This window comes from Lampris incognitus, chromosome 6, assembly GCF_029633865.1.
Source record: "Lampris incognitus isolate fLamInc1 chromosome 6, fLamInc1.hap2, whole genome shotgun sequence".
NCBI classification, from domain to species: domain Eukaryota; kingdom Metazoa; phylum Chordata; class Actinopteri; order Lampriformes; family Lampridae; genus Lampris; species Lampris incognitus.
In genome coordinates this window covers 19,534,399-19,559,100 of record NC_079216.1, presented here as the reverse complement: position 1 = coordinate 19,559,100, position 24,702 = coordinate 19,534,399, and the positions used below count along the sequence as shown (strand labels likewise).

Genomic DNA, 24,702 nt, shown 5'->3' with positions numbered 1-24,702 from the left:
ACAGACCACTATTGTCCTATTTTAGGCAGTTCACCTAGACGGGGGGGGGGGGGGGGCTTATAAACATAGCTGGGCCCATAGTATTTGCCAGCGGATCCATGATTTTTTCATGGGAGCTGTTTGAGGACCGAAAGGACTAGCAACATATGTTCTTCAGACTCGAAAGTGCGATTGTACACTCAAATGAAGACCGAGTATTTCAAACGGGCACATATGGTACTACTGTTGCGGCGCTGGCTTTGAAAACTCCCCGCCGAAGCCAGAAGTAGAATTTCACACGGCATAGAGGGAGGCGACACGGACTCTAAGCTTCCTATTCAAGAGGTCCGCAAAGGACCCCCCCCCCCTCCATATGGCCCTCGCCTGATGCGCTGCCTCAGTTTTGTGTAACCCCCACCCCCCCCCACTCCTCCGCAGCTGCATGGACCTCCCCATGCAGAAATAATAACATCAATGGCCTAACCCTCGCAGCACTTGAGAGTCTTACACTCCTTTTCATGCTTCACTTGATCAAAACGGAAGGAGTGAAATTTACGCCTTTTTGATGTGCCTTTTCCCCGCTGCTTTTCAGACAGCACCGCGCTAACTCATTCTGCCTGTCACTCCGCCACCCACCAAAGGGCCAACAGATGCCCGTCGCATGGATGCCGACTGTTGGTCGGCGGTTGCCAGTTTGTGCTGGGTCAGAGTCAGTGTACCCCATAACGGAGTGGTGAGGTGGTGGTGGTGGGGGGTGGGGGGGTTACTTGCTGGCTGTGGACGTTGAGGCAGACAGGTGTCCGTTATGTCGGCCATAAATATGTCACATGGACCGCTTGCAGCTCCCGTTTGTGGAGTCGTCAGGATTCGACCCGTTAGTTCTTGTTCCACCATCAAGTTGTTTACAGTTCCACTCAGCATTTATGGTCGATCACACACGCACGTGAAGGTCACGCTGAGGTCATTCGAGGCGTCCACGCGAAGCGGAAAGTCACCTCGCTGTTTCTCATGCCCACGCTTGTCCCTTTTTGTTGGGCGCAGCCGGAGGCCCGAGCCGCCTGGCCGAGCGACGGAAGACGCCACCAGGCGACCCAGAGTTCAGTTAGCACCTTCTAATGAAAACCGCCGCTGTTTAAACAGCTTGGCAGCGTTTCGGCTTTTCCAGGCTCAGCGGTCAGTCTATATTCGCACGGCCGGCACACAGGGCCACGGCCAAAATAACTGCCGCTAGCCATCCCAGCAACAACACATCCCCCCCCCCCCTTTCCCCTCTGGCGACTGTGTCCTGCGAGATTTTCACGCTCGCAGTTGTCGGCTGAACGAGGAGCATTGGTGCCGCATAATGAAATGGCCGGGGAACGGTGTTGTGTTTGTTTGATCTCATTTACAGTAGCGCAACATGAGCAGTGACAGTGTGAGGAAAGGAGGCGCAGCGTGGGAGGAGCAGGACTCTGTTTTTTTATCTCCTCACCAAAAAAAGAAAAGAAGAAAAGATGGTGGTTGGGGTGGTGGTGGTGGGGGGTGCTAAAATATACAAAGAATCAGTTTACAAGACACAGATTATGGTTACTATGGCCGCCTGTGTCCTCACAGGGGCCCGTGTTAATCTTGAAAGGCAGATTACAGCGGGTTGATGTTGACTCTGGGCTCAGCTTAAATCCGGGCCAGATCTGGACAGAAGAGGACCAGCGGTGTCAACAGACGGATGTGACAGAAAAGCCCGTCACATGAAAGCCCGCCTCCGCCCACTTTGATCAGCCGATGCGCCGAGCATTGGACTAACTAACGCCCTCATTCTGGTACAAATATGCTCATTTGCATAATAAGAGCAGCGGCAGAGACAACACAGACATGTCCTTCCAGGCCCGTCAGTGGATCCACAGATGTGATTGTCTCCCGCGTCGTGGTTCTTTACGAGCAGGCCGAGGTGATGTTGGTGCCGTGTCGCCTCTCTGTCACCTCACCCCTATCAGCTCCTCCTGTTTTACGGAAGAATCTGGCAAGATTTGGAGATTTTCAACCCAAAGCAGCATTCGTGCCCCAGAGAAAATGCCAGTTTCATAAAAGCACATGGTTTTAGTTTGACAGACCTCTGGAGCTGTTGTCCACCCCGTGACCTTCACTCTCAAAATAATAGATCACTTCTGGAATATATATGTGTCTCTCTAACTTGTCTTTTTTCTGTGCCTCTGCTTTTCACATCTGCTGGACACATGAAGTTTGTAAGTGGACCTTCTACCCTGAGAATTGGTGATGTGTGGTGAGATGTGGTTGTGTTGTTTCTTGTTTTTCTGTGGGGATCATAGTGACTGGGATCATGGGGAACTCTTTCTTGTTCCTGGATCTCAATCATAGAACGACATCATTTCCTCACGTCAGGAAATGATGTCACCTTTTCTAAAAATCTATATCGCTTCGGCGTCCAGGTAGTGTGTTGGTCTATTGCGTTGCCTATACCAGCACGGGGATTGCCGGTTCGAATCCCCCTCCCAGATAGCATCCGGATGTGGGCCACTTCAGGCAATGATGCGGCACTAATGGCCTTCTTCTGGCCCTGACAAAATGGATGTGAGCCTGAAGCGGCCCACATGTATAATAGCAAACATGGCCCAAATATGCCAAATCAAATGTGTCTTTTTTGGCAAAGATGCGGAGCTGTTGGCAACATGTAATCTGGATGTGACCCTGAAGTGGCCCGTGTGGTAAATGGTGAGTATGGCCCAAATATCACAAAACAAATATGGGCCACCTTTGGCAAATATGTGGCACATGCGGCGTTGCTATGGCTTGGTTCTGGCCCAGATCTGGCCACAGCTATTTTGCTATCTGCGGTGTTACCTCCGGCTTGGTCGGGCATCCCTACAGACACAATTGGCCGTGTCTGCGGGTGGGAAGCCAGATGTGGGTATGTGTCCTGCTCGCTGCACTAGCGCCTCCTGTGGTCGGTCAGGGCGCCTGTTCAGGGCGCCCCGACCGACCCCACAAATTGAAATCACGTCTCTTTCTTCAGAAATGTCAAACGTGGCATAGTGAGTTGTAATTCCAGTGTGTCAGCGTATGAAACATGATGCTTCCATCATTTGAAAAAAAATATTGTCTTAAAAAGTATAGGATTGTAGAAAAATAATAACTTAGAAGACAACATGATGGCACTTCTCCAGTTTCGTGTATTTCAGAGATACTTGGTCCTGTTTTAGTTCTCTGATGTGGATGTGTAGCGGATTGGCGGTGAACTTCAGATCCCGTCCTCCACACACGTTCTTACACAGATTGATTTGAATACATTAACCACTGTGATTAGCGACACGTTTTAATACAGCATAACAGCAATGGGATAACTGTCCTTGAATGTGGCTCTTTAGTGGAGAATTAACTCCCATTGGGCTGAATTAAATCTCACATTATTACAGAACAGTCACTGCATCTGTCTTTTGTACACAGCCAAATCTGTTTAGGCTAATTAACCATGAATTCAGTTCAGAGCAAGGCTTTATTCAAATGAGCCTAAAAACCATTGCAGTCTGTCCTCCCCCTGTCTCTTTCCCCCCTCCTCTCTCTCTGTCTCTCTCCCCCTCCCCTCTCTCTCCGCCTCTCTGTCTCCCCCCTCTCTCCCCCTCTCTCTCTGTCCCCCCATCTCTCTGTCTCCTCTCTCTCTCTCCCCCTCTCTCTGTCTCCCCCTCTCTCTGTCTATCTCCCCCATCTCCCCCCCTCTCTCTCTCTCTCCGCCTATCTCTGTCTCCTCCCTCTCTCTCTCCCCCTCTCTCTGTCTGTCTCCCTCCTCTCTCCCCCTTCTCTCTCTGTCTCCCCCCTCTCTCTTACCCTCTCTCTGTCTCCCCCTAACTCCTCTCTCTGTCTCCCCCTCTCTCTGTCTGCCCCCCCCCCTGTCTCTCTCTCTTTCTCTCTCTGTCGCCCCCCTCTTGCTGTTCTCTGTCTGACTCTCGGTCTCCCTCCTCTCTCTGTCCCCCACCCCCACCCCACCCCTTTTGCTCTCTGTCTTTTCGTCCGTATACCTGAAGGCTTTGGTGGGCAAGTTTTCAGATATTCTAAGACACCCGAGTAATGTGTCTGGAAAATACTCGCTGCTTCATTTAATTTGATTTCATATTTAATTCTTCTGCGATGTGGAGACAAGTATCATGTCTGACTGAACACAGAGAAGTTGAACATCATGACGTCAAACTGCCGATCAGATCAGATCAGTCATTCACACACTATAAATGATCAACCCTGAGTGGACCCTGGTGACTCTGGAATATCAGCACAGGTTTTGTTTTTGGGGTTTTCAGCCAGCGATTTTGGGACGGTGAGTGTGTCTCTAACAGCCCACTGACCACTGTGTTACTGTCAGACAGGCGGCTGCAGGCTGCAGGCTGCACGCACTGCAGGTGTGCATGCCGCTTGTCTTCATGTGCAGGCTGTGTGTGTTTTAGTGTGTGTGAGAGACTGTGTGTGTATGTGTGTGTGTGTGTGTGTGTGAGAAACTGTGTGTGTGTGTGTGAGGTGGTTCACATTTGCGTGTTTTATGAATGTGTTTTCAGACGGCGCTCCACTGGGCAGCCAAACAGGGCCGTCTGGAGGCGGTGGACATGATGCTGTCCTCCGGCGTGGACGTCAACGTCAGATCGGTGAGGAGTGACGGGGGGCAGCAGGGCCAACACTGACAACAGTCTGCTTTTACCCACACACACATTGGCATGGTGCGATGAGGAATATCACAGTTTAAAGTTTGCACAGGCTTGTAGAGATGAGGCCTGAGGTACTGTTAACACAGGCTACGTGTGTGTGTACCCTCAGAAATACACACACACGATCGTGCTAAGAAAGCAAGAGCAGGAGTACAAGCGTGAATTGAGATGAAGCAGTTGTTGCTGATTGAAAAGAAACAAATCACAGCTCAGAAGTGAAATCTACGTGCCACCACGCTACACAACAACTTCCTATATTTGCCCTAAGCGGCACTGTTTCCCACCAAATATTGGGCAAAAATCAAGCAGATTTTTTGAGAAGTCGGCAACAAAGGCATTCAGTGCGCTCCATCAAGTGGTGCAAACAAACACGTGTTGTTTACATGTGCAGATTGTGACAAGCTACATCACCAGGAGAGCATCAGTAATGCTAGCTATGCTAGCACAACGGCTAATGACTGCTAACTCGAAAACTGAAAGACGTGTTTTCAGGATTGTCGTGCCATTGGAAAAGCTATTGTAATGTCAGCTGGACCAGGTCCAGTTCCCCGCTGTCCAAACCGGAGATGAGGATATGTGATGCCCAGTATCATAATGGTTGAGTCAGTGGCTGTTGAGTTTGTCCTCTACCTCATCATCCTTTTTTTCCCCTTTTTTCTCCCCAATTGTATCCGCCCGACTCTTCTGAGCCGTCCCGGTCGCTGCTCCACCCCCTCTGCCGATCCGGGGAGGGCTGCAGACTACCACATGCCTCCTCCAATACATGTGGAGTCGCCAGCCACTTCTTTCACATGACAGTGAGGAGTTTCACCAGGGGGTCGTAGCACGTGGGAGGATCACGTTATTCTCCCCCAGTTCCCCCTCCCCCCCGGAACAGGTGCCCCGGCCGACCAGAGGAGGCGCTAGTGCAGCGACCAGGACACATACCCACATCCGGCTTCCCACCTGCAGACACGGCCAATTGTGTCTGTAGGGACGCCCAACCAAGCCGGAGGTAACACGGGGGATTCGAACCGGGATCCCCGTGTTGGTAGCTAACGGAATAGACCGCCACGCTACCCGGACACCCTCATCATTAATTTTAAATGATCCCTTTCCATCCCCCTTCACCATAGTTTGTCCTTATCAACATGGTAATCTCTCAACCTTAAGCAAGCCTAAAAGCTTCTCTCTTTTTTTTTTTAAGATATTTACGATCGTTTATCAAAATATGTCATTTCCATCCATCCATCCATCCATCATCCGAACCGCTTATCCTGCTCTCAGGGTCACGAGGATGCTGGAGCCTATCCCAGCAGTCATTGGGTGGCAGGCGGGGAGACACCCTGGACAGGTCGCTGGGCCATCACACACACACACACACACACACACACACACACACACACACACACACACACACACACCAAGGTACAATTTAGTACGGCTGATTCACCTGACCTACATGTCTTTGGACTGTGGAAGGAAACCGGAGCCCCCGGAGGAAACCAACGCAGACACGGGGAGAACATGCAAACTCCACACAGAGGACGACCCGGGACGACCCACCAAGGTTGGACTACCCCGGGGCTCGAACCCAGGACCTTCTTGCTGTGAGGCGACCGCGCTAACCACTGCGCCACCATGCCGCCCCTTTTCCATTCAGGGTTTCATACTGGCAACTTGAAAATGTAAATGAAGAAGTTGATGGAGGTGTAGCTAAAGTCTTGCTGTTTGGCAGGGCTGTCTTTAGTGCAGATGTCCTTGGTGAGAACTGAACATTTATAAGCTTAGTGTTGACATCAGCTCCACACCCACCTCACAACAGGACCAACTACTGCAACTGGCAGGTCTCTGGGCTTCATGAGAAAAACCTTGGTTCATATCGGCTTTTCTCTCAAGAGAACTTCATAAGGCTGCTCATTATGAAGAGAGAGGAGAGGACGGCAACAAAACCAAAGAGCTCTCCATCAGTGTGGGGTGGCAAGAGAAAGCAGGCCCTGCTCAATGCAAAGGATGAAGCTCAACTAGTTTATAAACTGAAATATGTTCTTACACACACACACACACACACACACACACACACACACACACACACACACACACACACACACACACACACACACACACACACACACACAGAGGCACATCGTCTGAAGCCTGCAGGGGCTTTTTGATTATCCAATTACATCACTCCTGCTCCCGTTTAACCCTGAGGTTATGTACAGTGGACTCCCCATGTGGTCTTTCCCCTCCAATTACCCCCATCGCCCTCTCCTCCGTCCCACACCCCCGTCCTCTGAGCCACCGTGGGCCTGATGAAGAGCATTAACCTCTGCAGGCCAAAGGCTACTGACACACGTCCGCCGCTTAACACCAGCTAAACACCCGCCGCACATTGTCCTCCTCTTGAAAATATACTCTTTGTGCTCCACCCCGAGCCAGGCTTAATTGCACCCAACAACATTTCCTCCATCCTTTTTTTTGCCATTTTTGGTTTTTCACTCCGCGTGGTCCGATCGCATTTCAGCCCTCTGAACAATTCATTTCGGGGGTCGGCCGCCTTTCCGGAGCGCCGGCTTGTTTCTTTTCTCTCGCTGCCTGCAGTTGACTTTGCCTTCACAGTCAATAAAAATGGAAAATATGCAGCTTGACACACACAGACACACACAGACACACACAGAGCGGCAGTGTGCAGTGGATTGATTCGAAAGGGGCAATGTTGTGATTACTTAATGGCTTCCCAGACAGCCGTGGGCCTAGAGAATTCAATTTAGCGTCTGCCTCTCTAAGTGTTAATCTCCTCTCCTCCCCGGCTGCCTCGCCGCTTATGATGTGCACATAGCAGATAATGTTTAAGCCTCACCAGAGCAAAGCAAAGTAGACAAGTCACTTATTGGCTCCATAATTACATAATTAACTTTTTGTCTCTAATCGTTACGGGGGTAATGGCTCTGATAAAAAGGCCCTCAGCCAGAGCAGCAGGCAAATCAAAAATCAATAATCCATAGAATGGCATTAAGAGGAGAAAAATAGCCCGGGTTTCAGTTAACACTTTGGATTTGCCGGAGGGGGCTTTGAATGGGTTTGTAATGGATTTCGCCCTAGCTGGCTTTTTTTTTTCTTCCTCTCCATCTCGTGGAATGGTTTAAATAAGGAAGCATGGTCGATTACCTGAACTTCTGCAGACTGAATACTGCTACGACAACCGCCACAGTACTGTAGAAATATGCATATGTATTGATTGGACACCTACGTCAGGCATATTATGTATTTCCGAAGGCTTTCCTCATAAGGATATTCCTACATAGCTCTTTATACGAGTTCATGGTAGACATAAAAAGCACACATCGTCTTACATCAGAATGTAAATTCATGAGTAAATAAATTAAGATTGTGGGCTAATTATTCTGATCAATCTCCATCTTGTTTTTCTCTGATTTTCCTCAACCTTCTCACTGATCATCCGTCACCAAAAACAGCACGTAAGTGGTCTCCAAACCCTTGTAGCACTAGAAATCCCGTGCAGAAGACTAGCTGGCCCCACAAACTCCCCTTAGATGACACACTACTCACACAAATACAGCACTGACAAATATTTGCTTCAGTCAAATTACCTGCGGTGGTGGTGTGAAATGAGTTTGCTGCCTCTGTCTCTGATCTGCACTGTATTTGTCTGACCTCTCCCATGCCTGCTCGCCGGCTGACAACGCGGCTCCCGCTAAAGGGGGTAAGTCATATTCCAATGTACCTCTACAACATATACGAGTTATATATGCGTACTGAAAATGGTTAAAAAGGCGGTTGTCGTCACGCGTTAGGTAGATGTTCCACATCTGCCTCACATGTCAGGGAGGACGAGGATGTTCTCGCAGAATCCCGGGGAAGGGCTTTGAGCCAAATCACAACTGCCCGCCCCGGTAGGGGTTACTTTAATTTACTGGATTCAAAAATCAAAACAGAGAGTTCAATTGTCAGTAAGTTGTTTGCAGATTGTATCAAGGTCCTTTTGTGTGGCCTTGCAATGATGGAGGGAGTAGGGAGACCGTCTCGTAACGGAAAGACCCAGGTTTAATCAGGATCAGGAACATTTATTTGTCGTTTCCCCCAACCCACAGCAGTGCAACACAAAGACAAAAACACATCCAAACTACAAGAACACTTATATCCAAACTACAAAAAACTACAAAAACACATATATCCAACCTATCAAAAAAACCCAAAACATACTTGTACTGTCGAATGCCAGGATGACTGTTGGAACTGCCGGTCTGCGTGGGCTAGCAGTTAGCTTAGCCTGCCCCGCTTCCACATCCTGTCAGACCGCCCTCGGTGTTTCCTCCTCGGGCGCAGCTCCAGGCAGGGTCGTGGTCCCTGGGCCCACCGGACGCAGCAGACCAAGCTCCCCCGGCCGATCCAACGCCAGCTCTCCCAGCCAGACACCTTCGACACAGCTCCCCGCACTCTACACGACGACACCAAAAGTTCCAGTATTGGCAAGCATCAGCCCTGCCAAATTGCCCTTTAGCACCGGGGGGGGGGGGTAAAAAGAAAGCTTGATATATTCCCTGTGGGTATCAATAATTTTTTTTCATTATCCATGCTCATTATCACTCAGGGAATGGAAGAAGAGTCGACCTGGTGGATTTATGCTTTATCGGTACTGTGTATAGTGGTAGCCATTGTAGAAGGGGAACCAAGTACGCACACATCCAGATAATATTATTAAGACGCAAGGCAAAAATTGCAAAACTATAACAATGAAGTACGGTCTGCACACTGAAAAGCTCCCAAAAACGAATTTATTCGGCAATCAAGGAAGCTGAAGAAGAAGAAGAAGGAAGGTCGATCGAAACGTTGCCGAATAAATTAGTTTTTGGGCGCATCTCAGTGTGCAGACCTTACTGCTTTGTTGTAGCCATTGTAGAAAGGCCCACATCATGCAATGACCCAGGATCTATTCTGCATTAGTACTATGTAGGGTGGGATGCCATTGTAGGTCATCCCTCCCATATTTTACTCTTTTTTTCCAAACTTTCATGCAGGATGTTAAGACAGTAGATACTTTCTCTTGAATATATTAGAAGCTAGTTGGTATGTTCTAACACATACCTTCACTTGCCAGACAATTCTCTGTGGCTTCTAACAGTTAAAAGATGTTAGGGCGTCTGGGTGACTTGGCGGTCTGTTCTGTTGCCTACCAACACAGGGATCGCTGGTTCGAATCTTCGTGTTACCTCCGGCTTGGTCGGGCGTCCCTACAGACACAATTGGCCGTGTCTGCAGGTGGGAGGCCGGATGTGGGTATTCACGGATATATAACCAAGTCCAGTTGCACTTGATTCAATTCCTTTGGGTGACTATGACCTGGATGAATGAGAACATTCACAGACAGATGTGGGTATGTGTCCTGGTCGCTGCACTAGCGCCTCCTCTGGTCGGTCGGGACACCTGTTCGGGGGGGTGAACTGGGGGGAATAGCGTGATCCTCCCACGCGCTACGTCCCCCTGGCGAAACTCCTCACTGTCAGGTGAAAAGAAGCGGCTGTCGACTCCACATGTATCGGAGGAAGCATGTGGTAGTCTGCAGCCCTCCCCGGATCGGCAGAGGAGGTGGAGCAGCGACCGGGACGGCTCGGAAGAATGGGGTAATTGGCAAGTACAATTGGGGAGAAAAAAAAAGGGGGGGGACAGTTAAAAGATGTTGTACGGAGTCAAAATGCATCAGTCGTTTCGCAGTGAGGCAACAGAAAAATGCCGACATGGATCCAGCAGGTGTCGTGATACACAGATGATACCCGGCTCTCTGTGGGTGCAGCCGTTCGTGCGGCAGACAGCGCGCTCCATGTTGGCTGACGTAGCGTGCTGTTTGGTGCCAGGAAAGCTGTCGCTGTCACTCAGCCCTGTGCTTTTGTGCGCGCCGAGCGCCACAACATCTTGGGTAGAGCTTGAATCGCAGCCGATGCCTTGATCGTACTTTGCTCTCAAGACCTCCTGGTGAAGTGGCCTTTACCTCCGATATGAAACTCAAAGTGCATTTGAACACATAAAAGCGCCTCAACCTTTCGACAAATGTCAAATACACAGTTTATGTGTAAAGGGGTGTCTCTGCGTTACCTGGAGAGGGGAGGGGGGGGGTTCATTTATTTGTGAAGGAGGCGTTCTGCACATCGACCTGTGCGTCCTCGCTTTTCATTACAAACATCCACAAAAAGAAGAAGCAGATTCCAATATGTAGGAGTTAAGCTTACTCTGTTGACATTGTTGTTGAAATTTCATTGCAAAGCATCTCCCTATGGCCAAACAACACAATCCTTAATTTACCGTGGTGATGGGAGGTGGGGGTGGGGGTGGGGGGGCACCACTAAGCAGCTCACTTGTCACTTGAATCACAGCTATGCATACGACCCTTCAGATGTCGTCATATAATTTTGAGATATGACACGTGGCGATGTAGCGGATGTGTGCACGGCTTCTTCCGCCTGGCGAAGTAAAGAAGGTTCGAGCGCAGAGGAACGTGACAGTGTGGCGTCTGAGCGTGCGTTTGATAGCTTCTTACTGTACTTCAGATCAAACAGCCGGCGGGGCCCATTAGAAGTCGATGTTGTGATGAGACTGTAGCACGGCGGCGGAAAGCTCCGCTAAACCGCAGACGCGTTGCCTTAATGAACATGGACACGAGAAAGAAAGAAAAAAACATCTCCCATGTTTCCCTAACTGTCATTTAACTCCCACCTTGACAGACCGAGCATCGCCAGCACCATCCGCGGTTGTTCCATGAAAGCGGCTCAAAGTGAGCGGCGGCCCATCCGCTGGGAGGCTGCGGTGTTAATGTGTACAAATGATAGGTGTGGCGTTCTCCAGCTGCAGGCGCCAGATGTTGTCGAGAAGCAGAAACTTCCGTTTCTTTCAAACTGGGTGCGGGGTATCTGACTGGACAGCTTGACAGACGCGGGGATACGGATGTGTTTAGTCACAGAGGGGAGCCAAAAGAGAAACCAGGATTGTTCTGTCAGTCACGCGTGCAGGTTTAAAGGAACATCTGAACAGGCTTGCGTTATCTAAAGGAGCTCTGCTGACGGAAATAGAGATGCAACGCAAAATAGTGCTGTCCCACTTGGAAAAAAAATCCAAAGTCTAAAACGATTAATTTGTAGGATATGAATGATATGTTCACTATGGGTGGAGTGCAAGTCCGTTTTAATGTACTGTGCAGCGTTTGCCTTCATACCTGTTGCAGTTTTTGTGATGGAGTGTGTTTTCTACAGGGTTACACAGCTCTCCATCTCGCCTCCATCCAAGGGCATCTCCACGTCGTCCAGGCTTTGCTCAACACTTACCGTAAGTCGAACTCCTTCCACCTTTTATCCTGACTAAGGTCAAGTCACAAAGCTCATGAGGTCCATTGCGAAGTGTTCAAGAGAAAGGCAAAATATCGTTTGACTACAGATACACACAACACAAATAACATGACATGCTGAGTTCTGGAGCAAGAGCTTCTGCAGGTACTGCATGTGTGCATGCCTGTGTGTGCACGTGTGTATGTCATGCGAGTGAGCAAACACAACAGCGCTGTTGTTGCACTGATTAATCTTGTGTAATGATCAATATTGAACAAAATTCAACTGTACCAACAGTTGATAAGACAGACTGCTACCAAAGCTTGTCAAGCCTTGTGTTTAAACAAAATATAAAAAATTGTGGTAACACTTTCTATGAAGCTTGCATCTATAATGCCCTATAAGCATCTATAACGCCCTATAAGTGTTGCTATAAGTCATTGTAAGATTCATTATAACCATGTATACGCCCTCACAACACCTCATAACCACCTTTATGATACATTAAGTCAATTTAAAACGGATTTATGCATTATACATATGTCATCATTAGCCTGTTTAGCTGTCAAATGTCATAATGCATCATAGCCAACTTGTTTTGCTGAAGTTTTATAGAGATGCATAATGAGACTTCAGTGCTATTTCACAGTCTTCAGCCATAGCTGTTAGTCATTGTAATACACATTATAGGAAAGTATGGGCGTTATAGATGCAACAGATGCTTATAATTGTTTCTCTAATTTTGCAAATCGCACAACATAAATGTAAGAACTTGTATGTGAATTGTTAAAACTGGCTTGAAAGGTTTGCTGATGAAATCTACCCAAAGCATTTGTTTCAGGGTGCTTGTATTTTAGGCTTCTTGCATGGCCTTTTCTGAAAGCAGGGGGTTTAGAATTCACATTCACAAATTCAGACTAAAACCAGGAGTCCTGTGAGCCATGCCTTAGAGACCATGAGAAATGCCAATGAAAGCAGTGATGCAAATCGCTTCCGCCAGACAAAAGACAGCACACCCAAATGCGCAGATTGACAAGTTCAGTGCTCGCCAAGCCTACTGACAAAAGATGATCGCGGTGCAAACACCCCCCTGCAACCCTCCCCCTCCCCCCCTCCCCGTCCTCCATCCTCGCCCGCCCACATCAGCCCAGGAAGAGGAGAGGCGTGTGAGAGAGTGAGCATTGTTGCTAATGAGGCACACCCAAGCTTTAAGTCAATGGGGCAGTTCACCATCAAATCTTGATGATCCCTGCGGAGAGCTGTTGGGTCTCTAGACTTTGGTTTGATATACCAACCCCCCCCCCCCGCACACTGAGTGCAGACAGCCATATGCTAGGATTCAACGTGGACAATTCACTGTTGACACATATGGTCTTCAGGGTCACTGTCTCTAGGCACTCTCAGGACACAAAAGTGGTGTTTCCATATGGTCAACGAAGAGGGCAAGGCCGTGGCATGCCAAATTTACAAAAAAAAAAGTCTTTTTGTGCCTCTTGAGTCAATGAAGCACCAATGGGGAGAGGGGGGGTTGTTTTGGCCTGTCAATCAAGTCTTCCTTCTGCCACTGTGTGTCCATCAAAACTTTAGCCACTCCAGTTTTTAATGCTTTGCATCTCATTCAGAAGGGAGTTAGGCTTTTCTCTGTGGCTCTTACTGACCAAGACCTTCTCTATCATATGTGATGATGGGTCTGGGGACGCCATGTGATGGCCTGGCGACCTGTCCAGGGTGTCTCCCTGCCTGCTGCCCAGTGACTGCTGGGATAGGCTCCAGCATCCCCGTGCCTGTCCAGGGTGTCTCCCTGCTTGCTGCCCAATGACTGCTGGGATAGGCTCCAGCATCCCCGCGACCCTGGGGAGGAGAAGGGGTTTGGATAATGGAATGGAATAGGTCTGGGGACGCAACTCTGTCTCTGGCCCTCGTACCATTTTCTGAGGCTTTTCTACTGTTTAAATATGATACGAAGAGTTTTCCCTGTTTGGTAATGTCAGTATAATGTTGATACCTCTACATGAAACGACACAGGCAAATGAGACGACCAGAGAGAAGATTAGATGTTGCCACGTGGGGATTTCAAATGTCTCCAGGTCAGCTTCACCATGAAATCTGACAAAACCACTTACGGCACACAGATAGGGTACTTGTAGCAGGAATTATTAGAGATATGATACCTCATTGCTGTATATCTCGCAAACAGCTGTCTGTCCAAAACACCACATCTCTCTCTTCAAATCAGATGCACAAGCTACTAAGATCTGCATGAATGCAGGTCTTTGCAACAAAGGGCAACAAAGGGCACGCATATCAATAGCTCCAATAATGATGGGCGCCGCCAAACATCGGTACACAAAAGAGCCACTCATATCTATGGCTCTGTTAGCGACGGGCGTTGGTAAACATCGGAACACAACTAGCCATTTCCATAGAAAATAAATATGAAATATGTAAATACTGCGCAGCAAAGACCCACTTTATGTAGATTTACCTATTTTCAATCATTAGTTCTTGCTTTTTTACTCTTGCTTTTGTCTTGGGTAAGACGCTAAACTGCAACTGCAGGCTGTAGAGGGGTAGCACCTTACCTCAGCAAGGGCCCTTTGGCTAAGGACGACGACTCTACTGATAGACCTGGTCTTCCTGCATGCCTGTATGGTACTTCCCATGGTGCCCAGTCTAGCCAACACATTGGGATAGGAGAAGGGAACTCTGATTTCAAATCCACCTGCTGCCTTGCGGGTTGATGCCTCTTTAGGCAAATGCTAGGAGAAGGTAACTCTGAATTCAAATCCCCAGACACAGTCTACCCAGCTGTCAGTACCCAGAAAGGATAAACCATGGCGGCTTCGCTCAGTAAACTCGGCAGCGGTTCCGGCAAAAAGCAACAGGATTCTTCTGCGGCCGTCTCAGCTACGCTGTGCCACTGAACAATAGAAAATCTTGCCACAGGACACTATAGAGCACCAAATAGTGTCGTCATCTAGGGTGCAGCCTCACATTAACCTGTGTTCTTGGTGCAGCCTCACATTAACCTGTGTTCTTACTCGTTTCGGCTGGAGGCGTGTGTATATTTTGTACTCTATACAGAAAAATACCTATCATTATTTATTGCTCACTTACTGGCCAACTGAAACATTTATATATGTTGTTATTCTTAGGAAGGCATGGAGTCCCTTATAGACATTGTTCGATACTCTTTTTTTTATTTTGCAGTGCTTTGTTTATGTCATTTGTGTTCTTTGTGTTGACAGCCTCACCAAGTCACATTCCTAGTATGTGCAAAATGTATGTGGCTGTCAAGCAAGCTTAAACCCGAGCACCCGTTTCTGGAAAGAACAGAATTCAGTCTTTGTATTTTGTTGTAAAAACTTTAAAAAGTTACTGGAATTTGTCTCAGTCTTTCTTATTGACTTTTTTCCTGTCAGTAAAGAGCTTCTTGTTGATTTTTTTTTCTTTTCTTTTTTTTTTTTTTTTTTTAGCTCTCTCCCAAACAAAACTCTCCAAATAAATTGTAAAATCCCTGCAAAGTCAACACAAGAGCTCTTGGTTGTATCACCGAGCTGCTGAGCAGCACCAGTGGAGGATTCTGGGCCTTGCTCAAGGGCGCATCGGCATCAGTTGTTTAGGGATGGGACAGCGCGTGTCATTCATTTTCCAGATGGATTTATTTTTCCAGTCGGTCCTTGAATCAAACTGAAAACCCTGTGGTGCAAAGCTTGTGTCTCTAACATTTGTTTGCCCCCCCTGCTGCTTTCTGTTCCTGGCTTGGCTTTTGAATCGTGTGTGAGTGGGAATCAGCTCTGGAATCTGTTTAATTTGCCAAGCAAGTTCACACAGAGCCGACAAGGAATATGACTTGGTTGGCTGCTCACGTGAAACACAAGATAGCTGTCGCATGACATATAAAGCAGACTAACTAGCTGAGTTGCATAGGCAGGGGATGTGCTGCAGAAACTTAGAGAAGAACGTGCAAAAAGAACATTTAGTAATACTCAGATTCAAAAGGGGGGAAAAAAACCCTCAAATCTGGAAGGTCTCAGATATACACTAATCTCAGATTTCCCTGGTGAGAAGCAATAACAGGTTTATCTAGAGATCTGAGGAATACTGATGTGAGGAAGTGGGTTTGATAGCAAGGTGATTGGGCCAAATGGGAACAGGAAGCGGAGCGCTTACATTTGACTATACAGCGTATAACTCTACTAACTATTCAGCCAATGTGACTTCAATACAAATAGTTGACTGAGTAGCATTGGAAATAGGTGTTGGAAACCAACAGTGAAATAAATGTAAGCATCCAGTAATGTTCATAGTAGTGCTGAAGAGCTATGAGGGATGGGGGGTATGATTGGTGGGTCATTTGGGTTGTTTATGGGAGCAACACAGCTAAAAAAAAAAATAATAATTGGATTCAAGCTTGCAACGCCACAGCTATATTTAACATGCGGTACCAGCCACTTTGGTACACCTATAAGGCCAGTCCAGCTGTGTCTTTTTTTTGTTTTGTTTTTTTGTTTTTATCCCCCCCCCCTTTTCTCCCAATCCACTCTGTGCATAACTGTAGCCCACTGACTTCTGGTTTCTACTTTAGTGGTCATACCAGTTTCCTGTTTTGTTGGCGTGTGCTATTGACAATGGCATATTTCGCAATGCCTGCAAGATTTACCACGGATAAATGTCATCGACATACACAGAACTGTCGACAAACTGTCACCTGCACCTACCAGCAAACAGGTGGAAAGTTGTACATATCAAGTTACTTCCACGTCACTTGATATGTACAATATCAAGTTACAGTTAATAAATGTCATTGACATTTATCCATACTAAATCTTGCAGGCATCGTGAAAAATATGCCATTGTCAATAGCACATGCCAACAAAGAGGAAACTGGTATGACCACTGCAGTAGAAACCGGAAGTCAGTGGACTACAGTTATGCACAGAGTGGATTGTATCCGGCCAACTACCTTACTCTTCTGAGCTATCCCGATCTCTGCTCCACCCCCTCTGCCGATCTGGAGAGGGCTGCAGACAACCACATGCCTCCTCCGATACATGTGGCGTCACTAGCTGCTTCTTTTCACCTGTTGGTGAGGAGTTTTGCCACGGGGACATAGCACGTGGGAGGATTACGCTATTTTCCCAGTCCCATCCCCACCCCCGTACATGCGCCCTGACCAACCAGAGGAGGCGCTAATGCAGCGCCCAGGACATAGTGGGAAGATTGCGGCGCTAACTCATGTTCGCAGTTGCCTCACCCAGTACCGACTATACAGTGTCCATGTCTACATCTGCGTTTGCCATTGTGTGAAGTTTTTATTTTGATCGTCTAATTTTTTTTTTCGTTGAATGGCTGGGAGAGCTGGTGTTGGATCGGCTGAGAGAGCTTGGTCTGCTGGGCCCAAGGACCACAGCGCTGCCCGGAGCTGAGCCAAGAGAAAACACTGAGGCGGTCTGGCGGCGGCCTCGCCTAGCATCGACTGTGCAGTGTTTTTGTCTGTATTGTCGTGTGGAGTGCGGGGAGGTGTGTCGAAGTTGTCTGGCTGGGAGAGCATGCATTGGATCGGCTGAGGGAGCTTGGTCTGTTGCGTCCGGAGGGCCCAAGGACCACGGCCCTACCCGGAGCTGCACCCGAAGAGGGAATGGGGCGGTCTGACAGGACGCGGAAGTGTGGCAGGCTAAGCTAACTGCTAGCCCATGCAGTCCGGCAGTTCCAACAGTCATCCTGGCTGGCGTTCGTTCTCCTGGACAGTGGGATTTTTGGACTGGGTTGCACTGAGTGTACTGTGTTGTTAAGTGTTTATGTTTTTTTGCTTTGTTCTCTCTGTTTTTGGTGGTGTCATTTTTGGGAACTTTTGGATGTGTGTTGTTGTCTTTTGTGTTGCGCTGCTGTGGGCTGGGAGAAAATAAATTTAATTTATTTTGTGTATGTAAGTATAAGAAAGAAATTACAATGAATTGTTCCTGATTCCTGATACCCACATCCAGCTTCCCTGAGGTTTCTTCCTATTTTTTCTCCCTGTTAAAGTTTTTTGTTTTTAGGGAGTTGTTCCTTATCCGATGTGAGGGTCTAAGAACAGGATGTTGTGTTGCTGTAAAGCCAGTTGAGGCAAATTTGTAATTTGTGATATTGGGCTGTACAAATAAAACTGACTTGACTTGACAGACATGGCCAATTGCGTCTGTAGCGACACCCGACCAAGCTGGAGGTAACAAGGGGATTCGCACTGGCGATCCCCATGTTGGTAGGCAACGGAATAGACCACCAAGCCACCAGGACACCCCGCCAGTTGCGTCTTTAACGAGAACGGACTGGACTGCCACACTCCTGTGTTGTTGCTTGGTTTCTGGTGCTCTAGTGGTCTGGATTCAGCGCTCTCAGCAGCACAGCCCACGTATGATTTCCAGTCGGAGTAAACGGTGCTAAGAAAACTGCTTCTCAGTGCAACCTTTCATTACTACTGTGCCTGCGATCTGTATGATGCTGTGTTCAACTACGGGGTACACCATCAGTGCCAATAAATAAAACTGAACCAAAACTCTCCAGTGGGAGTCTTAGCCCTTCCAGTTGGAGTGCCGTTGAGTTAGGCAACAGACACCAAAACTGCTCCAGGAGTGCTGTATTTCAGGCAACTCTTCATTCTCACCTCTTTGGAATAATGTATGTGCATGGCTTTTTGTGTTTTTTTTTTTTTTCATAGGCTTTGCAAGATAAACCAGTTGGAGATTTGTGGAACAGACAACAATACTTAGCGTGTGTATGACTACCATGAGTAAATTGGTCAGTAACGTGGTTCTCCTTCCTCTGAATCTGACCCCGAGTGAGAATACTGTTACACCACAGTTTGTTTCACTGATGGGAGCCCTTCTGCACCGCCGCAGTGGGGATATCTTTGGTGTCCTCAGTGGGAGGTTTTTTTTTTTTAACAACTTTTAACACGGTGTCAGTGGGCAGTAAACTGACAATAATCACCGGAGCTGGCTGGACGCTGTAACCATTAGCCACATTATGTTGGAGTGAAGAAAGTAGTTCTCTCTGAGGACTGTCCTTGCTTTTTACTGCAGTGTGATGAGTTGGTTTAAACCCCATTCCCCTCAGATGGTGCGTTTGGGTAATTCTGCTTGAATTTACCACAGCTTTGCAAAGTAATCTGCCGGTGGTAGGAGAACGGCCTTTAATGAGAAAAGCTATTTGAGGCTCTAAAGTATATTTTCGATGCACTGATTTGTTCAAACTCAAATTCACTCGAGATACCCATGTCCTTGCTCAGCCTAAAAATAACAAGCCAGAAAAGGGGGTAACGTGTCTACACTTCACAGTTAAAGGTTTTTGGTTTCTTCTTTGTCAGTGGCCTGAAGGGGTTAACCCTGATTTGTCATCAAGCAGGCGAAAATGGCAATCAAACCAGACAAGGCACGCTCCTTTTCATTCAGATTGGACTGGCAGACTGGCAGATGTGAACCGTCTGCTGAGAGCCTGAATACCAAATGACATGTTTTCAGCAAACACTGGATGCAGTGTCATTCATTCTGGAGAGGCAGTACAGGCTGCTGCCTCCCCTCAGCAAGAGTAGGAGCTGTTGACCTTTCCAAGTCTCTCTCTCGCTCTCTCTCTCACTCGCTTGCTTGCTCTCGCTCCATCCTTCTTCACACTCCCCTCTCAAAAGCACAATTCCCTCCCCCCTCCTTTTCCACCCCATGTTATCTCAAATAATTACCCGCCGCCTCTCTCCAGGAGCCTCCTGGGGCCTCCTCAGCCTCGTACTGAGCCTCTTGTTTGTGGAGGGGGGGAATGGAGGGGTAAGAGCGGATTGGAGAGAGGAAATTAAGCCCCGTCCCTTCCAAACTTTGCTAATTAGCCACTCCGGTACCGGTGAAGACCCCCAGTTAATGGAGTGGTGGTCCACTAGCGTAAAATCCAGCATCTGTGGCGACCATGAGGGAGAAAGGCCTAGCTGCAGCTGGTCTTCATGGCACTTAGTGTAGACCATCACAGTGCGAGGATATTATTTTTAATGACCCCCCTTAGGTAAGGAACAGGTTTTCTTTTTTTTCCCCTCATTCAGTCAATGGTAGAAGTGGTCACTTGTCTGGCCTTGACTGCTGCCGTGCTGCCACAAGCATTCACTCAGCTGACATGTTTTAACCTTATATGGGTGATGGCATCAGCAATGTGCTAATACTCGGCCTCACTGGATTATTTGTGTGTGTGTGTGTGCGCTGGGGGGGGGGGTTGTGTGTGACTCAAGTATGCTGTGTTTGATATGCATGCATGTTTGCACAATGTCGGGCATGTCCTAAATAGCACACAGTGAGACTAGAAAGAATCTGAAAGTGAAAATGAAGTGGAAAAACCAAATGATGGAAATGCTCATAACCCGTTCTTACTCAAATTGTGGTTTATCATCTCAAATTACAAATATTGAACCAAGCATGTGAGAGCCGCAAAATCTGCACAATACTCAGAGTCTAACTCAACGTAGTCTATGACAAATGAAGAACAGCTCAGACAAAAACAAAGGCGGAGCTCGGGATTAGGAGGCTGAGTTTCAGCTTCGGGCATCTTTTTGCAGGTCTGCCATTTAATATGTCCTTGTTGTTGTTATCAGATGCTAAAACCAACATCAGAGATTACCATGGGAAAACGGCCGTCCACTACTGGAATGGAAGTATGGATGTATTCAACAAGTGTGGCTCTCAGTCAGGTAAGGGATTCTGTGGCCAAGTTCAGTTGTTGAGCTTTTTTTTTGTGTGTGTGTCTTTTGTGGCTGTGATGTTTGAGTGGGAGATTTTCAAGTGTCTGAGGTTGCATGTCTAGCATTTCTAAAATGTAGGTTTGTTTGCCAAAAGAAGAGAGGTTCTGTTTACTTTTACACAAACACAGCTGCAGCCAGGTACTATATGATGCCATCTAGTCTATTGTGTACTGGCCTGTTTGGCACCACAGTGTACCCTATTTTTATCGTCATTGTAATACGAACTTCCAAAATAAACACAATGTGCTGTGATATCAAAATGTCGGAGAGTTATAAAGCCGGGAAGCTGAAACAGCAGAGCAAAAGGACTATGCTAAGTGGCTAATGGCAATTCAGCATTGTGGCCCCTGCAGAGCTGCTTATCCCGGTCAGTGGTGACAGGAAGTTGGCTTCTTTACATTTATCACTGATGATTTAGCCAAGCCTTTGGTTATACCTTGCTTATGTGTTTCCAATGAATGCCAGTGAGAGGGTATAGTAGATGTTTATTTTCTTTGTCTATCTTAATGTGGATATAGACATACACTCTTTTTCCTCATTGTTGTACATGTTGATCAATGAGCAGTCAACAAAGTGACGGAAGTAGTTCTGTTAAGAACTACTACAATGCCAGGCTCTAAACTCTGACTCAATTTGACTGTCAGAGAGCTCCTTTCTGTTGTTAGACGACATTCAGACCGTCACATTGTTCGCAGCATGCAGTAGGTCTAAGCCACTCATTCCTTAAGCCCTCATATTTGGCCCTTTTCTTCCTCCCAGGGAACCATCAGCTTGAGCCTTGATGTTTTAGTTAGCAGCAAGATGTATGGCCTGAGCAAAGTTGCAGTGATGTTGGCAGAACTTGGGCTGTTTGTCCAAGTTAACCAGTTGATTTTGTTCTTAACAGCAGACCTGACACTTGACTCAAACTGTGATTTCTCCTCTGGTGTGATGAATGCAGTGGTCTTTGCTGGACTAAGGCATCGGCTATGTACCCTTTTCAAGGGTTTGAAACAGCTTCTGAGGATGTGCTTAAGTGTACTTCATTGGAAGCATAGAGGGCATGAAGGTGTTTCTGCCTTCCCTCAGCAAAAAAGGTTGGACATGCTGGGGAATACATCATAGACTGTATCATGCACCTGATGCAGTATTGCTTGGACCACCACAGGTTGGACCAAGACATTTCTTGTGGAAATATTGCCCGGTTCCCACTTTAGCTAATCACCTTGTTATTTCATCCTCACCTTCCTGCTTGTGCCACCTCCTCCTTGACAAGTCAGTGCCGAACTTTGCCTTTGGCCTTGTCAATCTGCCATGCTTCAGTTGTTAAGATGTCACTTGTCCAACCAGCGCAATATGCTACAGTGGTGACTCAAGGAGCTAAACTGCCAGATAAACACCCCCCCCCCCCATTGTCACTTCATTGCTGGCCAGAAAGACTTTGGGGTCAATGGACATCCTGTACACCAACACCTCTCTTGTATGGTTGACCTCTTTGGTTAAGGCTGCTGATAGGAACCTGCAGATTGTTTTTCTGCTCATGCTAAGTGATGCTGCACAGGCTTCGGAGAAGTCCCAGCCACCTCCAGAGGGGTTGGATGAGCTTCCTTCTGAGGTCCTTGGTGATTTACAGTGTAGCCTTGTAAACTAGCATAGGCCAGAGGATTCTTGGGAGGTTACTTTGTTGGTAGATCAAGGTCTTGAACTCTCCTTACGTTCCTGATTTCGCTACAAGTGGCAGCTATGACCCAGGGACCCTTCTAGTTGTTTGTATGGACAGTCTCCTTCAGGGTATAGTCACAAACCATGTCCAGGCCTCTAACAGGTTTCTCTCTGATGGAATCAGATTATCTCCTTGGGTGAAGCTAATTCACATTGTTTTTAAGAGAAGTAAGAGTTCAGTATGTGACCGTCAGCACACTGAAAATCAAGGAAATCTTTTCAAGTTGAAATATTGGTAGCTTAAGAAAATTGTGAGGCTCACATTTGGAAAATAATTGCTACTATGAAAGTAAAACTCTAGTTGTTATCTAAGCACAAAGCCATTTTAAGACCTTTGCTCTCAAAGTATTTCCGTTATTTACAATAAAGTCATATTTTGTGCATATCAACTGGAGAAGTTCAGGGAATTTTTTTTCTTCTTCAAAATGGGTAAAAAGCTTCTTGGCCTAGAAACCCTTCAACTGAGTGTTAATGATACCATTTTTGACAGGTGAGAGGCTGTCTCGAGGAAGACTGACACAACGTTATACCCTGCCATCATTATTGCTCTCTCGTTCCCGAAGCCAAGGCCAACTCAACCTGGATTTTGGGACAATGTCACACTCTCCTCATCATGATGTGTTTAACCTCCAAATATGATTTTTTTAAGCTCCTACTGGACACCGCTTCTCCAACTCCAAAGAGATGTATGTTAAAAGCTCTGAACCGCTTAAGTAACCAGGTTTAACACACGAAAAGGCGGGGCTAGGAAGCTAATTCAACATGGTGGCGGACACTGGTACTGCAGTTTAAATCACAAGTACATAAGGTATACAGGGCGGCACGGTGGCACAGTGGTTAGTGCAGTCGCCTCACAGCAAGAAGGTCCTGGGTTTGAGCCCCGGGGTTGTCCAACCTTTGGGGGTCGTCCCGGGTCGTCCTCTGTGTGGAGTTTGCATGTTCTCCTCGTGTCTGCAAGGGTTTCCTCCGGGGGCTCCGGTTTCCTTCCACAGTCCAAAGACATGTCGGTCAGGTGAATCGGCCACACTAAATTGTCCCTAGGTATAAATGTGTGTGTGTGTGTGTGTGTGTGTGTGTGTGTGTGTGTATGTCGGCCCTGTGATAGCCTGGCAGCCTGTCCAGGGTGTCTCCCTGCCTGCCGTCCAATGACTGCTGGGATAGGCTCCAGCATCCCCGCAACCCTGAGAGCAGGATAAGCGGTTCGGATAATGGAAGGATGGATAAGGTATACAGGCACCCTTATGCTTAATTATAAATGTACTTAGGCATTTCTTTAATGCCATACAAATTAAACAGAAATAACGTGAGACTCCAGAGTTGTAGTTTATTGTTTGTCTGCCTTTAACAAAAAGATTGCCCATGTATTGGTGCTAGCCTCCATTACCTGATTCTGTATGGGAATATGTTTTCTGTTGACAGCTGTTAACTTCTTGAATGCAAAAATAGAACAACAGCTGATATGCAGGAGGAGGCAAACACCCCACACACGGTGAGGAGACACAACCAGTATGATTTCTGTTGGAGGACATTAAGGATGTTATTTGTGGTTTGCTTATATGTGAAATGTTAACTCTCCATTTTAATTATTTTCAAATTGTTGTGCTGTGGGAGGGAAAAAAAACAAGAGAAGGGATGTTCTTCATCTGTCCTACCCAGCCTTTAAGAGGGCAAACTGTACTGCAGGGTGTTTGGCTAAGCTGCTCGAGTGGTTGTATCCAAATGTGTTTAATATAGCAATTTAATGACAATGATACTTCAGGGAAAGCTAGTCTACCTAGATGGACTTCTAATTTGTAGCGCTAAATGTAGTGTTTATTGTTGTTATTGATGATAATGAGATGTATCTCTAATACAGCAGAATTGTGGTTGTTTGTTGCCTTTACAAAATCTTAATATGAAAATAAAGGGTGTTAATTAAAAGTGCATGATGTTTTTGGCCTTTTGTTTGTCATTTGATATGTTAAAAGGAGGCTCTAACCAAATAGCATTTACCATCAAGTGTTTGCTGTTGATGTACAAGATGGGTGGAGTTTATCTCATACCATTCATTATGTTTGAAACACCACAGGAAAATCAGTAGCGTTGGTTGTCAGGGTGGCATTAATGTGATTCAGCCGTACCCAAATACATAAAATTGCAATAGTTGACCCAGGTCAAAAATATCACAAGTATTCCACATAGCCTATAGCTCTTGTCCTTCTTGTCCTTCTGCACTCCCAAGGCAGAGTTGAGACTAGCTCCGGTGCAACCCCACCAACTGACAACA

The 24,702-nt window shown here is 47.1% G+C and overlaps 1 protein-coding gene across 1 annotated transcript in view; it reads left to right on the top strand.

The window, feature by feature from the left end:
• LOC130114481 (ankyrin repeat domain-containing protein SOWAHC) overlaps positions 1 to 24,353 on the top strand; it is a 62,141-nt gene extending 37,788 nt beyond the window's left edge. Inside the window, exons 5-8 of the mRNA XM_056282361.1 lie at positions 4,518 to 4,604; positions 11,909 to 11,981; positions 20,589 to 20,684; positions 22,927 to 24,353. Of these exons, the coding sequence (XP_056138336.1) occupies positions 4,518 to 4,604; positions 11,909 to 11,981; positions 20,589 to 20,684; positions 22,927 to 23,075 (405 nt within the window). The 3' untranslated portion in view covers positions 23,076 to 24,353. The remainder of the gene's footprint in view (positions 1 to 4,517; positions 4,605 to 11,908; positions 11,982 to 20,588; positions 20,685 to 22,926) is intronic.
• The last annotated feature ends 349 nt before the right edge of the window (positions 24,354 to 24,702 follow it).